The sequence below is a fragment of the Eptesicus fuscus genome, chromosome 3, assembly GCF_027574615.1.
Source record: "Eptesicus fuscus isolate TK198812 chromosome 3, DD_ASM_mEF_20220401, whole genome shotgun sequence".
Classification (NCBI taxonomy): domain Eukaryota; kingdom Metazoa; phylum Chordata; class Mammalia; order Chiroptera; family Vespertilionidae; genus Eptesicus; species Eptesicus fuscus.
In genome coordinates, this window is record NC_072475.1 from 7772984 (window position 1) to 7785990 (window position 13007).

General features: G+C 55.6%; 1 protein-coding gene across 2 annotated transcripts; it reads right to left on the bottom strand.

Annotated features, from left to right (window-relative positions):
• Positions 1 to 1114: 1114 nt before the first annotated feature.
• SIK1 (salt inducible kinase 1) lies at positions 1115 to 12719 on the bottom strand. 2 transcript variants are annotated; one of them, XM_054713576.1, is made up of 14 exons: positions 12587 to 12719; positions 11934 to 12101; positions 11333 to 11449; positions 8837 to 8900; positions 8498 to 8659; positions 8226 to 8350; positions 8006 to 8129; positions 7137 to 7357; positions 6692 to 6826; positions 6122 to 6244; positions 5783 to 5996; positions 4977 to 5252; positions 4048 to 4279; positions 1115 to 3558 (listed from the first exon to the last, which is right to left on the bottom strand). In XM_054713576.1, exons 2-14 carry the CDS (start codon positions 12087 to 12089, stop codon positions 3174 to 3176), a joined length of 2334 nt encoding a protein of 777 aa, XP_054569551.1. In that variant the 5' UTR covers positions 12090 to 12101; positions 12587 to 12719; the 3' UTR covers positions 1115 to 3173. The 2 variants fall into 2 exon arrangements, with proteins under 2 accessions (XP_054569551.1, XP_054569552.1); XM_054713577.1 differs by lacking the exons at positions 11333 to 11449; positions 11934 to 12101; positions 12587 to 12719 and adding an exon at positions 9916 to 10180.
• Positions 12720 to 13007: the final 288 nt, after the last annotated feature.

The window sequence follows — 13007 nt, forward strand, 5'->3', positions numbered from 1 at the left end:
TCAACCATTTTTAAGTGCACAGGTCCGTGGCATGAGGTACATGCACACACTGTTGTGCAACCATCACCACCATCCATCTCCAGAACTTTCCATCCTCCCAAAAAGAAACTCTGCCGCTCTCCTTTCTGTCCCTGAGTGAGTCCTCTGGGGCCTCAAGTAAGCGGAATCACACAGCATTTGTCCTTTTGTGCCCGACTTGTGTCCTGAGCCTGATGCCCTCCGGGTTTCTCCATGTAGTACGTCAGAATTTCCTTTTTAAGGCTGAATACCATCCCACTGTGAGCATGGACCACATTTGCTGATCTAGTCATCCTCGGATGGACACCGGGGCGGCTCCACCCCTTGGCTGTTGTGACTAATGCTGCCACAAACAAAGGTGTGCAGGACCTATTTGCACCCCTGCTTCCAGTTCCAGTGTGTCTGTGCCAGAGCGGGATTGTTGGGCCATATGGTGATTCTGTTAACCTGCTACGGGACAGCCGGACTGTCTCCAACCAGCAGCACACGCAAGTTCCAATTTTTCCCTCACCAACGCTTATTTTGTGTGTTTTTTTATAATGACCATCCGCATGGGTGAGAAAAAGTTGAAAACTTTAACCAGAAAGTATTTTCCAGGTGCAGGATGAAGAGGACCCTTTGTTGTTTGGGTGGCCATGTCTGCCCTACTGCTAGAAGGTGGCAGAGCCAACTTGAACAGACCAGGAAGTCTGGCTGTCAGGCTTCCAAATCCCTGACTTACAAGTAGATTCAGAGACCATTAAGAGGAAGTAGAGTGAATGGTGCCTGGGAAGAACCAGCTGCGAACAGACGTGGGTGTTTAGAGGTTCAGTGGATTAACAGAGCCTGCCCCCTGAGAAGGGGCCTGAGGACCTGCGAGGCCTGGCACACACCCTCAATGCCAACCTCAGGCCGCTCCTCTCTGCACCCTGACCACACCACTGCCAGGCGAGGGGAGTGGCGTCTGCAGCTAGGTGCTGCCAGTTCTCTGTGGCCAGGCTGGATGCAGGGGTTGGCACTCTTCTTTACGATCTGAGCCGTCAATGAGCCCGGAGGACTTGGCCTCTTAGGGAAGCGGCCGGAAGGTACGCCCACAGAGAGCCACGGAAAAAAGTCATGGTTTTCCCCCCAATATTTTATTTAAATATTAAATTAAAAAACATACATCCACTAATCATTTGGCATACATTTGTCATGTTAACATAAGAAACAAAATAATTAATTCAGTTATAGTAAAAAAAAAAAAACCAAACCATATACATCTTAATCAGATCACATAGTGCCTTTGAACAGGCTACTGCATTCATTCGGGAACAGCACTGTGAAGAAACCTATAAAACACACGTCACACACACTTAAACAAGACACACACCTGGACTTACAGCAACGAGAAAGAAAACCACGGTGACAGTAAAGTGCTTGTCATTGTTCTGAGGCCTTTGATCTCTGGGTTAGAACAGAACTCATCTTCAAAAGGGAAACTGGTTCTGTGCTGGACTCCATGTGCTGCTCTCTGTGAGGAGGCAAAGGCCCACGACCCCAGGCTCTTTCAGTCCCCAACCTTCCTTACAAGTCAGTGGAGGCCTCGGGGAGTTCTCAGTGGCCAGGTGCAAGGACAGTCCTTTGCCCCAGTCATTGAAGCAGCCACAGAGCAGCAGCAGTGGTGGCAGGAGGGGCGGGAGCAGCAAGCTGGGCAGACGCAGACGCAGGGCCAGCAGGGGCCGTGTCCTCTCTGGGCCACCGCCTCCCCGCCCTCCAGAGACTCCGGTGATCTTTGGCTTTATAAATGCCGACCTTCCCCTGCCGTCATTACCTGTTAATACTGAGGGTGTAGGAGCCAAGGGAGCTGAAGGCACCTGGGGGGAAAGGACCAGTGCTGACCAGGCAGAGGGAGCACGCGGCAGCGTCCTCCCTTCCCTCAGAGGCCCGCGGCCACCTGAGCCACCACCTGGTCTACCTGCCAGGTAAGGGCAACTCGTCTCCCTCCTCCACACGGACCTGGTGTCGCACTTTGTAACATTGCCAGAGGGGAATTGAAACCAGGAACACAAAGGTGTAGTAAAAAATATAAAAAATAAGTAGTGTCTGTCTATTTATACACATGTACAGTATTTGCTTAAAAAGGAACAAAGCCTGAACAACAATGACCTGACCTCCCATTTCATTTTCTTGAACAAAAGCCTAACAGGTACGGGCCTGGGGAAGGTGGGGCCGTCCACCGAAGGTGACCCGTGAGTGCAGGCGGTCACCGCCTCCTGTCCCAGCCCCAGCCTCACTATATTGCACATCCCCCAGTCAGTTGTTCTTTTTGGACCCTGATAATGAAATGCGTAAAAACGTAATTAGCAGCGGAAATAAGATGTGCGGCAGGAGGTAACTTCCCTCGCAGGCACCCAGCCCTGTGCCAAGTGCCGGGGCAGAGCCTACCCGCCCCTTTGAGGTTCTTTCTCGTGGCTCCTCCGAAGACTCCTGGAACCGACCACCAAGCAGTTCATAAAACCCCCATCCAAAACAGGAAAACGTGATCCTCCCTCTGTGTTCTGACTTCAGGGGAGAGAATTCCAAGAATTTGCAGATTATCTTCTCCTGGGCTGGCCATTAGAGCTTTTTAAAAACTTATGTATAAAGCACAAAGTTCACAGCTTTCATTCGAAGCATAAATGTTTCAGGAAGTGGAGAACTGTTCATTAAAAACGGATGCTACTCAACCCCGCACGTGCACACACGTGGTGGAGACGCACACACTTGCTCCCACGGTGCACGGCTCACGCGGTGGCTTTGTCCAAGGCAATGCCCTCCATGATGCGCACGTGGACGAGGGAGCTGATGGTCCCCTCCTGCCGCCACCTGACCCACAGTGGTGCTGGCCTGTGAGTGGGGCCAGCCCTGTCCTCTGTCTTGTCGCTTCCCTCTTTCTCCCTCCTGTCCACCCACCCCGACAACACACCCTCAATTATTATTTTTCTTCAGAAACTTTCCAGTCCCTACTCACAGCAGCAGCTGTTCAGTGCAAGGAGAAAATAAAACAAAAATAAAAAAGCCAAAACACCAAACGTATTGCTTGTTTTGCTTCTCGGAAGTTATTGGCTTTGAGTCCGGAATCGCCTTCACATACTCTGAGATTATTGCTTCGAGGAGTCGGCAGCCCATGCAGGAGGAGGGTGGCGTGGTGGCCCTCACTGCACCAGGACAAACGTGCCCAGCTGGCCTGAGGTCAGGTCCTCCATCTCACAGTCCCCCTGCGGCAGCCCCATGGGGTCGAAACCCGGGGGCAGCATGGCGAAGTGTGGCTGCAGGGGTGTGGCGGCAGGGAGGGGTGCCGTGGCAGTGCTGATGTGCAGGTGGGTGTCCAAGAGGTGGGCTGCTGAGGACACCGGGGAGACCCCGGCCTGGAGGAGGTGGGGGGGCAGCAGCGGGCCAGGCCCCAGCCCCAGCTCCTTCTGGAGTCCCGACACAAGGAGGGCACTGTCACAGGGGGCCAGGACCAGCGGGGCTGGGGGCAGCTGGGGAGCCTGCTGGCAACTAGGCGGGGCTGCTGGGTGGTGCTGTAACTGCAGCAACCTGGAGGGACAGGAGGAACAGGGAGGGGAACAGGTCACCGCCAGCTCCGAGTACCACGTCTCCTGACAAATTCCACCCGGCCCGGCCCGGCTCAGGCACCACCGGTTTCCACGCCCCGTGGAAGTGCTGGCTGGAGCTGCCCAGAACACGAAATGCTGTGCGTGACTAATCCCCTGAGCAATTCCTGACATTTCCATTCTGTCGTGCTTTTACAGCAGCTCAGAGATGCCAACCAGAGGTGACATTCTTATTCATGCCCCCCTCCATCCCCCACTTACAGGCTTCAAAGTGACAAAACCTGACTGCTCCCCACCTCTGCCACCATCTGCGGGAACAAGGCCCACAGATCTCCCCACACTTGGGGGTAGGAAGGTACACTCATCTGATTACATGGAGAAGGGGGAGCGTAAGAAACAAGGTTGCTCAAGAAATCCCAATGGACAGGAGTGCTACCAAGGTCACGGGCAACTAAGTGCAGAGCAGGCATACCTTTGCTGGTGCAGCACCTCCTCCAGCAGGCTCCTGCCCTCCCGGCTGCTGGCCCCGCTGCCATGCAGGCCTGGGCTCTGGGCGGGCAGCTGGAAGGCGCTCAGGCCTCCCCGAGTGGCCCGGCTGGAAGAAGGCTGGCACACCTGGCGAGCCAGCCCCTTGATCTTGTTCAGGCCCAGAAACCCTTTGGTCCTCGCGTTCTTCCTCAGCTGCTGCCGAAAGGCTTTCAGGCCTGGGGAGAGGCAGGTGAAGATGGTCTATGAGCCTCCATCCCCAGCCCAGGTCCAGCAGCCCAAGGCTGGCTAGGGTTCCCAGATGGAGGGGAGGGAGGGAGGAGGAACGGGCAACATGGAAATGATGGGAAAAAGGACTGGTATGCTTTCCTACAGGGCTGAGGGTGCTCTCTGGTCATCTAAATGCTTTCCATGACCCCCCACCCCGACCCCCCATGCAAGATTAGGAAGTCATCTTCTTTTAAGGTTTGGTTTGGGGCAGCAGTTCCAGTACTGAATAGGCATGCACCTGGGCAGACCTAGATCCTCTGTGGAAGGGCACGAATAGTGCCATGGAACTAGGGAGGGAGCTCAGGGCCCCCAAGCCCTGGGTGGCATGGTGGGAGCCCAGGCAGCCAGGTGTGGAGGGTCCCTCCCTGATCCCACCCCTCTCTAGGGCAGGAGCTGCTGCTGGGCACCCAAGTGCCTCTTGAGCTTCTAAGACCAGCCACTAGAGGCCGGGTGACTTTGTCCCAGGACACCAGGCTGACTTTGTTCCAGGACACCGGTGGCACCTTCGATCTGCCCAGGGAGCACTGCTGCTCCACCCAGGCCCGGCTAGGGAATGGGGGAACCTCTGCCATCCAGGACAAAGGGACACCTGCTAGGGCCACATGGCATCTGGAGGGGAAGGTGGAAATGTGAAAGGGAAGTCACCTTGAGTGAGTGAGGTGTCCGAAGCCCTCCGGCCTTCCTGGAAGCTGACGGGGAGCAGGGCAGCTCCTCCCAGGGCCCCCTGCGCCTGCAGCACCGGGGTGGCAGACTGGGCCCCCAGCAGCGGTGAGGCCAGTGTGAGTGGGGAGCAGGTGCCCACCAGCCCCTGAGCAGCCAGGCATCCACTGAGCCCCGCTGGGCTATCCCCCGCCGAGAAGGTCAGACAGCTGTCGGAGCTGGTGCCTTCCGAAGGACTCGCCGACGAGGAGATGACTATACCTGCAGAAGGAGCACGGTGCTCTTGGTGGGGAGGCACAGGCTCCCCATGGCCAATGCAACCCCCCAGCACCCACGTCGCATTCCCCATGCCCACAGCGGTGACTCTCAGGCCCTTGGGTAGACCTTGAGGCCCACTGACAGAGGCAGACAGCTGTACTGTCCTCCCCACTTCTATCCTCAACCTTGAGGGGAGTGGGAGACTGTGACAGCCAGAGGCCAGGGAGCCCTCACAGCCAGCCAGCGCAGGAGTCCTGGCTGCAGGTGATATGTGGAGCTGACCAAGGACACAGAAGGGCCAGGGATGAGGACCTGTCCTCCTGGCACCTGGGGGCAACTAACGCCCACTGTCCCCACCATAGAACGACCTCCTGGAATGTCTACGAGGGATCCTTGTGGCCTCGGGGGTTAAATCCGAGAACTATAATCAGAAGAAGCCACCCAGCACAAAAGGTGTGTTTTGCATTAGCCCCTTGTAGTCCCAACCATAAACCCACCCACCAGGCTGTGCTCCTGCCCACGTGGTCACTTACATGGAGGGATACATGGGGAGAAGGTGGAGACCTCGGCCAGCGTGTGCCTCCGGACTGTGCTGCCAGGCAGGGGTCTCTGCGCCTCTGGCTCCTCCTTCAGGCCCTGGCCCTGCCTGACCTCCTCACTGATGGTCGTGTCCAGCAGGCTGCTGGGGGAGACCGAGCGATGCCGGAACACGCCGTTGCAGTTGGTGTCCACAGGAAAGAGCAAGGGCTATGCGGGAAGGAAATCAACCAGTGACCCTGTGGCTCTGGGTGACCTGGCATGGGGTCATCACCACCGCTGAGAATGAGACAAGCCCCCGCCCCAGACGCCGCCCTTCGCAGACACTCACACACCTGGAGCGAGCTGTGGAGGTCACAGTCCATTTCGGCCTGCAGGATAGACTGCCCCAAGGTCTGGGGCTGTGGGCACAGGAGAGAGGACCGGAAAGCATCACTGGGGAGGCCTTCCTGAGGCACCTGTGAGCCAGCATGGAAGGACAGAAGCTATCAGTGTCTCTGAGATAACCACGATCATCCCAAGAAAGACCATGCTGGCCTCACTCTGGCACTAGCAGGTGTCAGCCACTAGCTGACCAGGCTCAGGACACGTGCACCCTCCCTCAGAGGCTGAGCATAAGGAAGTGACCAGGGGGAGGCACCAAGAGGCCAGCACCAGGGTCAACTAACTGGCCACAGGCGGGGCCTGATCCCCAACAGAATGACTAGCACCCCCTCTCCTCCATGCATCCTCTGGTCTGGAGTTCACAGGGGAACCCCTGCCCCCACCCAGGGCTTAATGGATGGGGGGACAAAATGAACAGGGGGACAGGGGCTCAGCCTGTGTCTGGCTCCCAGGCACATCTGAGCCAGGGATTCCTAACTCAGGGGACACAGGAGTGGGGCTTTAGGAGATTTCCCGCTCACCTCCAAGCTCCTGGGCCTCTGCTGCCGGGCTGGGCCCGGTCGGGCTGATGGCGGGGTATTGCGGTACTCCTTCAGCCGCTCCAGGAGGAGGTAATAAATGGCTGCGAAGTGATTATAGCTGCTGTTCTGCAGTGACTGGGAAAGGCAGAGAGGACAAGAAGCAGGTTAGAGCCAGGCCAGAAGAGAGGACTGGAACAGCAGGGTGGCCATGTGCAGGTGGCATTCGGGACTTCTCCTCGGGTCACTGAGGCTCCCTGACAAGGCTGTTCCCAGGGTTATTCTTGGGTGGCCCAGAATATCCTTTAGAAGAGTGGACAAGCTAGCCCTTAAATTAGCCCGTGTTCCCATTTTAACTCAACTAGCAACTGACTGCTTTTCCTGATAAAGCTGCCCACCCCCCACCCCAAGAAAAAGCAAGGTCGGGGGAGGGATGGGCAGGGCTCACCTCCACGGTCCTCTGCCGGTCCACCCCGAGGGTCTGCATGATGCCCAGCACCTGCTCGTCATAGTCACCCAGGTTGGAGTTGTAGCTGAGCGCAGCGCTGGTGGGGCGAGTGTGTGGCAGGGTGGGGTCGGCCTGCATCCACCTGTGCTGCCGGATCTGGGCGATGCTGATGCGCTTGGCAGGGTCCACCACCAGCATGCGGCGGATCAGCGTCTCACAGTCTGGGGGTCAAGGGAGGCGCACTGAGCCGTGCGGGCCGCCTGTGCACACGGTCCCCACCGCCCACCGGGTTGCCAGCTCAGCCCTTCAGGGGACGAGCTCCCTTCATGGGAGCAATCAGACAAGTGACCATTCTAAAGACCACCAGTGCCAGGAGCACTGACCTGGGCCGGTGGCTCAGACCAGCCACCAAAGAATGCCCCTGACTGAGGGTGGGTCTCTGAGTGGGACACAGTCCTCCTAATGTGCCTACAGAGACCACTTAGCCTCCCCATTCTGCTGTGACCACACAAGTCAGTGGACATCTTTATTGAATGGACGAGGAAAGCACGAGTGTGAGCAGGTGAGACTCGGGGGGCACTGGGCGGGGACTCCAGAGACCAAGCCTTCAGCCAGCTCCAGGAGGCACCCTCAGAGGAAGGCACCTGTCCGGCCCATAAGTAGGGCACTCAAAACACACCCCATGGGTTGGGTTTCTTTTGCAGGTAAACACCCTACAGGAACACCGGCCTGACTCACAGACCCAGAAGACAGTCAAGCAGGCATTTCAGGAAATAAATTCCTCCACCTCCTCCTCCTCCTCCACTCCCATTCCAGGTTCCCCAACAGCCCTGCCCGCCTGCCCGGGAGAAGGCTCGGCGCACACCTACCTCGAGACATGAAGAAGGGGATTCGGAACCGGCCCTCAAGCACCCGCTGCCGCAGGGCCGGCAGGCTGGGCCCATCGAAAGGGAGAGACCCGCAGACGAGCACGTACAGCACAACACCAAGGCTCTGCAAACAACCAGACAGCACGGTGAGCGCCTGCACGCCCTTACTGGTGCGCACCTCCTAGTGCTGGCACCCAACACCTGCGCACAGGGCTCCTACCCAGATGTCGAGCTGGGGGCCTTCGTACTCCTTCCCCTCGAAGACTTCCGGAGCCGCGTATGGGGGGCTCCCACACCAGGTAGACAGAGGCTCTCCTGACTTGTAGAAATTTCCAAATCCAAAGTCTGAAAGACAAAGAAACAGATGATGAAGTTGTGGTGGAAACAGTAGGGGCCTCAGTTTCCAAAGTGTACGAGCAAAAAGCACCAGGACCCTGGCTTGCACATGCCCCCCCTCCCGCACCTCCTGGGTGCGGGGGGCGCCCTCCTCACCTGCCAGCTTGATGTCCATGTTGCCGTCCAGCAGCAGATTCTCGGTCTTAAGGTCCCGGTGCACGATGTGATGGCTGTGGCAGTACTCCACGGCCGACAGAATCTGCCAGAACTTCTTCCGTGCTTCATCCTCGCTTAGGTGCCCATTGGAAGTCAAATAATCTGCGGAGCGACAAAACCAAATTAGAGCTCCCAAAGCCACAGCGCAGCCGCCGTCTGGGGCACGACTGAAGAACGCTGCGGAATGTCAGGGTGGGTAGCCCCCAACATGGGAGGAGCAATTCCTGACAAGTGAGCACCATTTGTTTTCAAGAGGTATTAAAAGTAAGTGTGGCTTACCAAACATTTCTCCATTTTTTGCAAATTCAGTGACAATGTAAAGCATATCCTTTGTTTCCATTACCTAAAAAATAAAGACCTAAACATTAAACCACACGAAGAGAGAACATACCAAAGGTATCAGTAATCTACCAGAACCCCAGGGAATTAACTTCTCCAGATGAGTGTATTCATTATTTTTGGAAAGAAAAAAAAAACAAAACAAAAACTTCTGCAATAAAGAAACAAATAAGGGATGCCTATTCAGGAGAGTTTTTTCAAAGTCAGAGGTGAATTCCTCACTGGCCTGCCTGTCCTGATATATCTTGGCTCAGGAAAGGTCTAAGTGTATCCGAATTCTCCTACGCTGTAGTTTTAACTCACTTTGCCTCACCCACCAGAGGATTCTGGCGGCTACAGAAGTAAAACGATTCGAGAGTTCTGCTAGAGCTTTCTTCTAGAAGCCTAGCAGGCAGCAGATTATTCACGCCAATAGCCAGCATGGCTGAATAATAGATGGCAAATACCCCTTCCCCACATGCGTCGGTAACATGATTAAGTAGGCCACAAAAAGCCGGCTCTGCCAGGTAAGCCACAACAGCCTGCTCTGTGTACAGAAAACTACTCAGCATGTGTCAGCAGCAACAGCCAGCGTCGGCACACCTTAAAGGGCCCTTCCTGAGTGAGAATTGTCTTTCACTTTGAAAAACTGTTTTAAAAGAATTTTTAAAAAAATTAAGAAACAAGGTAAAATTCAAATATTTATACTGAAAGTAAAACGAACTCATATCCAGGTATTTTAAAAGGGAGATAGAGAGATAATACATTCTTACAGAAAAAGATTTCTTCAGGACTCAAAACATAGTTATTCCTTTAAAAAGAATACTTTAAACACCACTGCTTTGGGCTGTAAATCTGAAAAGCAAAGTAAACACCAGGCAGTTTAGCTAGAATTTTCATAGCCCTTGCCCTCGATGTGTGTAACGAGTTCATTCCTTTTCTCAGTGAAAAAAAAAAAAAAAAAAGACGGAGAAAGAATGAAGAGTGAATGTGTTTTAAGTTTAAAAAAAAAACCTCAAGGAAAGAGTTTAGTGTCTCACCAAGGTTCTGGGCCTGCGCCAGCTGGATGAAAATCAGATACTATGTCAAAGCCAGGGTAAGAACGATCACTGCTGTCCCGAACAGTCTGAGCAGCACACAGAGCAGTAAGAAAGTTCACTCCAGCAAAGTCCTCACTTGGATCGTGTGGTCAAGGCATCGCTAACTGGGCTACTCCGCATAGGGGCCATCGGGGACAGGAGGACAAGGAAGCCACACTCTGGCTCACCCCTCCAACGCAGTCCAAAGCAGACAGGGGTCAGCCCACCCCTGCGGAAACAGGCTGGGCACATTTCTCAGGCACTGACATCAGTGACCCAGGAGGAAACGGCTTACCCAGGCGGCAACTTACAAATGACAACAGAAACAAAACACAAGCCAGGGAGCAGGTGACAAAGCAGAGAGCAGGTGACAGGTGATGTGAGTGCCACACTTAGCGATGATGAGTAAACTGTCATTCTGAAACACAAGCCCCCATGACAACTTCTACCTTCGTTTTAACTGAGCAAAGAGCCTTCCATGGGGTAACTTTCAACTACAGTCCTGTCTCCTGCCCACTGTACACCTCGCCCTGCCAGCCGCACAAACACTCCCACCATCCCATATTCATTTCAGTCTCTTGGGGTTTTGTGAGAGTCATGAAAAGGAACTTATAGCCAACACAACTGGACAAAATAGCGAGCATTTGCAAAGAACTTCTTCTCTAGCACGAGACCACTTCATCGTCACAGAAGTGGCCGCTAAGTAAGAGATTGCTTTGCTGTCCTAATTAAACCAGCACTTATTTTCCAAAGATATACTTTATTAGTTTCAACAGGAGAACAAAAGTAAAGTCACAAAACAAACCAACCAACAGGACAGAGTAAAGCCTGCTCTTAACGTGGATTAAAGAGCAAGCTCCTTGCTCTCACCACGGCAGAATCTCCGTTTTGATGGGAGTTTACATGGGGAAGACGGGAGCTCACTGCTGCCTTTGCAAAGGGAAGTTTATGAAAACTGGTAAAAGCAGCTGGTCTGGAAGTTTAATAATTATCTGCACAGGCAGAAGTGTCTAGTTTCACTGGAATTTGTCCTTCTACACTAAATACTTGACTTGTGTCAATACATAGATCTGGTTGTTTAGCTTCATAGTAAAGGCAACATCGCACCTCCATGCATTTAAAACTGGAACAAATCACAATACTAAATAAGATCTTCATGAAGCAAATCTCAATTATGACCCCAAAGCAAGAAAATAAACTGTAAGTAAATCTTCACCACTTACAGAAATCAGCCTATTTACCTTATACAACCAACCCCGACTCCCACATATGCCCAAAGAGAGGGGGGCAGCCTCCAGAAACTGCAGACTTAGGTTGTTGGACATAAAAACGAATGCGCTTGCCAGAAGTCACAGAGAAAGGCAAACTGGATCCTTACCTGATAAAGCTTTATGATATGGGGGTGATTCAGAAGCTTCATGATCTGAACCTCACGATATATTTTCTCCAAATTGCTTGAATCTAGGCGTGTTTTATCGATTATTTTTATTGCTACCTATAGATTTTTAAAAAGAAAAAGGGTATTTTTTTTTTTATTAAAAAAAACACACAATCTCTCAACCTAATTTAAACATTTCACTTTTGCAGGTTAATTTCTAAAATACTCTGTCCCCAAGAGGTCACAAAAAGTTGGGGTGCGGCGGGGGGGGGGGCGGGTGAGGGGAATAACCAAAGTAACCCTTAATATTACTTAAAATAGCCGAAGTTGAATAATTGTACTAAGTCGTTGCAGGCTCCCTTGGAAGGGCGTTAGCACCCCTGGGTTATTAGATCGTTATCCTCTTTGCTGCCCCCTAATATTCGTACCAATTATGCAATCATCATATACAACATGTTCCTTCTTTACCAAACTAAAAATTGTCGGCGTTTAGACCTTACACGATGGACCCTACAAGGCAGGGGTCCCACCGGCTGGCTGCCCCCGGGCAGGGTCCACCCCAGGGAGGGTCCCCTCCAGGTCGGTCCCGCGCCCCACGCACCTGGGTCTTGGTGACTCGATGCCGGGCCAGCTTCACCACCGCGAAGTTGCCCTTGCCCAGGGTCCGCTCGATGTCGTAAAAGCCCACCCGGAGGGGCTTCTGCGGACCCTGGCTCACGCCCGCTGGGGCCGCGCTGAACTCCGACATGATCACCATGGCTCCGGGCACCTGCGGGCGCAGGAAGCTCAGCGCCGGCCGGACCCCACACCCGCCCGCCCCGCCGCCCGCGGTCGGCTCCACTCCGGGGCCCCGGACCCCGCAGCCCCGAGGGGCGCGCGGACCCGCTCCCACCCGCCCGCGGTCGGCTCTGTCCCGACCCCCGGAGCGCTTCCGTCCCGCCGGGCGTGTACCCCGCTCCCCGCGGCCGGAGCCATTCCAGTCCCCCGAACCGCCTCAGCCCCGCGCCGGGCTCCTTCCGAACCCCACGCGCCACGGGCCGCGTCCCCCGCCGCCCGCGGTCGTCCTATCCCGAACCCTGGAGCCCCTCGCGCCGAGTGGTTCGTGGACCCGCTCCCGCCGCCCCACAACAAAGGGGAAGCGGCGGCCGCGGGACGAGCGGCGTCCGGCCCGCACCCGCGGGGCCGCCGGAGACAGAGCCCGGAGCCCGGCCGCCTACCCCGCGCCCCAAGGCGCCACCCGGGCCGCCGCCTCACCTCCGCCGCTCCCGGAGCACCGAGGCGAGGACGCCGCTCGCGCGGGCCCCGCCGACCGCTCGGCCGCTCGCGTGGCTCAGGCGCCTGCTGCTCGAATCCCCACCGCTGCCGCCTGTGCCTCCGGCCTGGCCGCGCCGCATGTCAGCTCTGAGGCCGCGCCGCGCACCCGGCCGCACGCCCCGCCCCCTCGGGCCCCGCCCCCGGGCGCCCCGGCCCGCCCCCGGCCCGCCCCCGCCTGCCCCGCCCCTCCGCGCGCCGGATTGATACAGCCCCATTGACGTCGTTTTGACGCCGGAACGACGCGTGGCTCAGCGCCAGGCGGAGGGAGAGCGGGAGATCGGGCGGTTGCCAAGAGACAGGCGGCTCTGACGCGCGCGCTGATGAGGCCGTCGCCCTGGCGACCGCGGGGCGGTGACGTCAG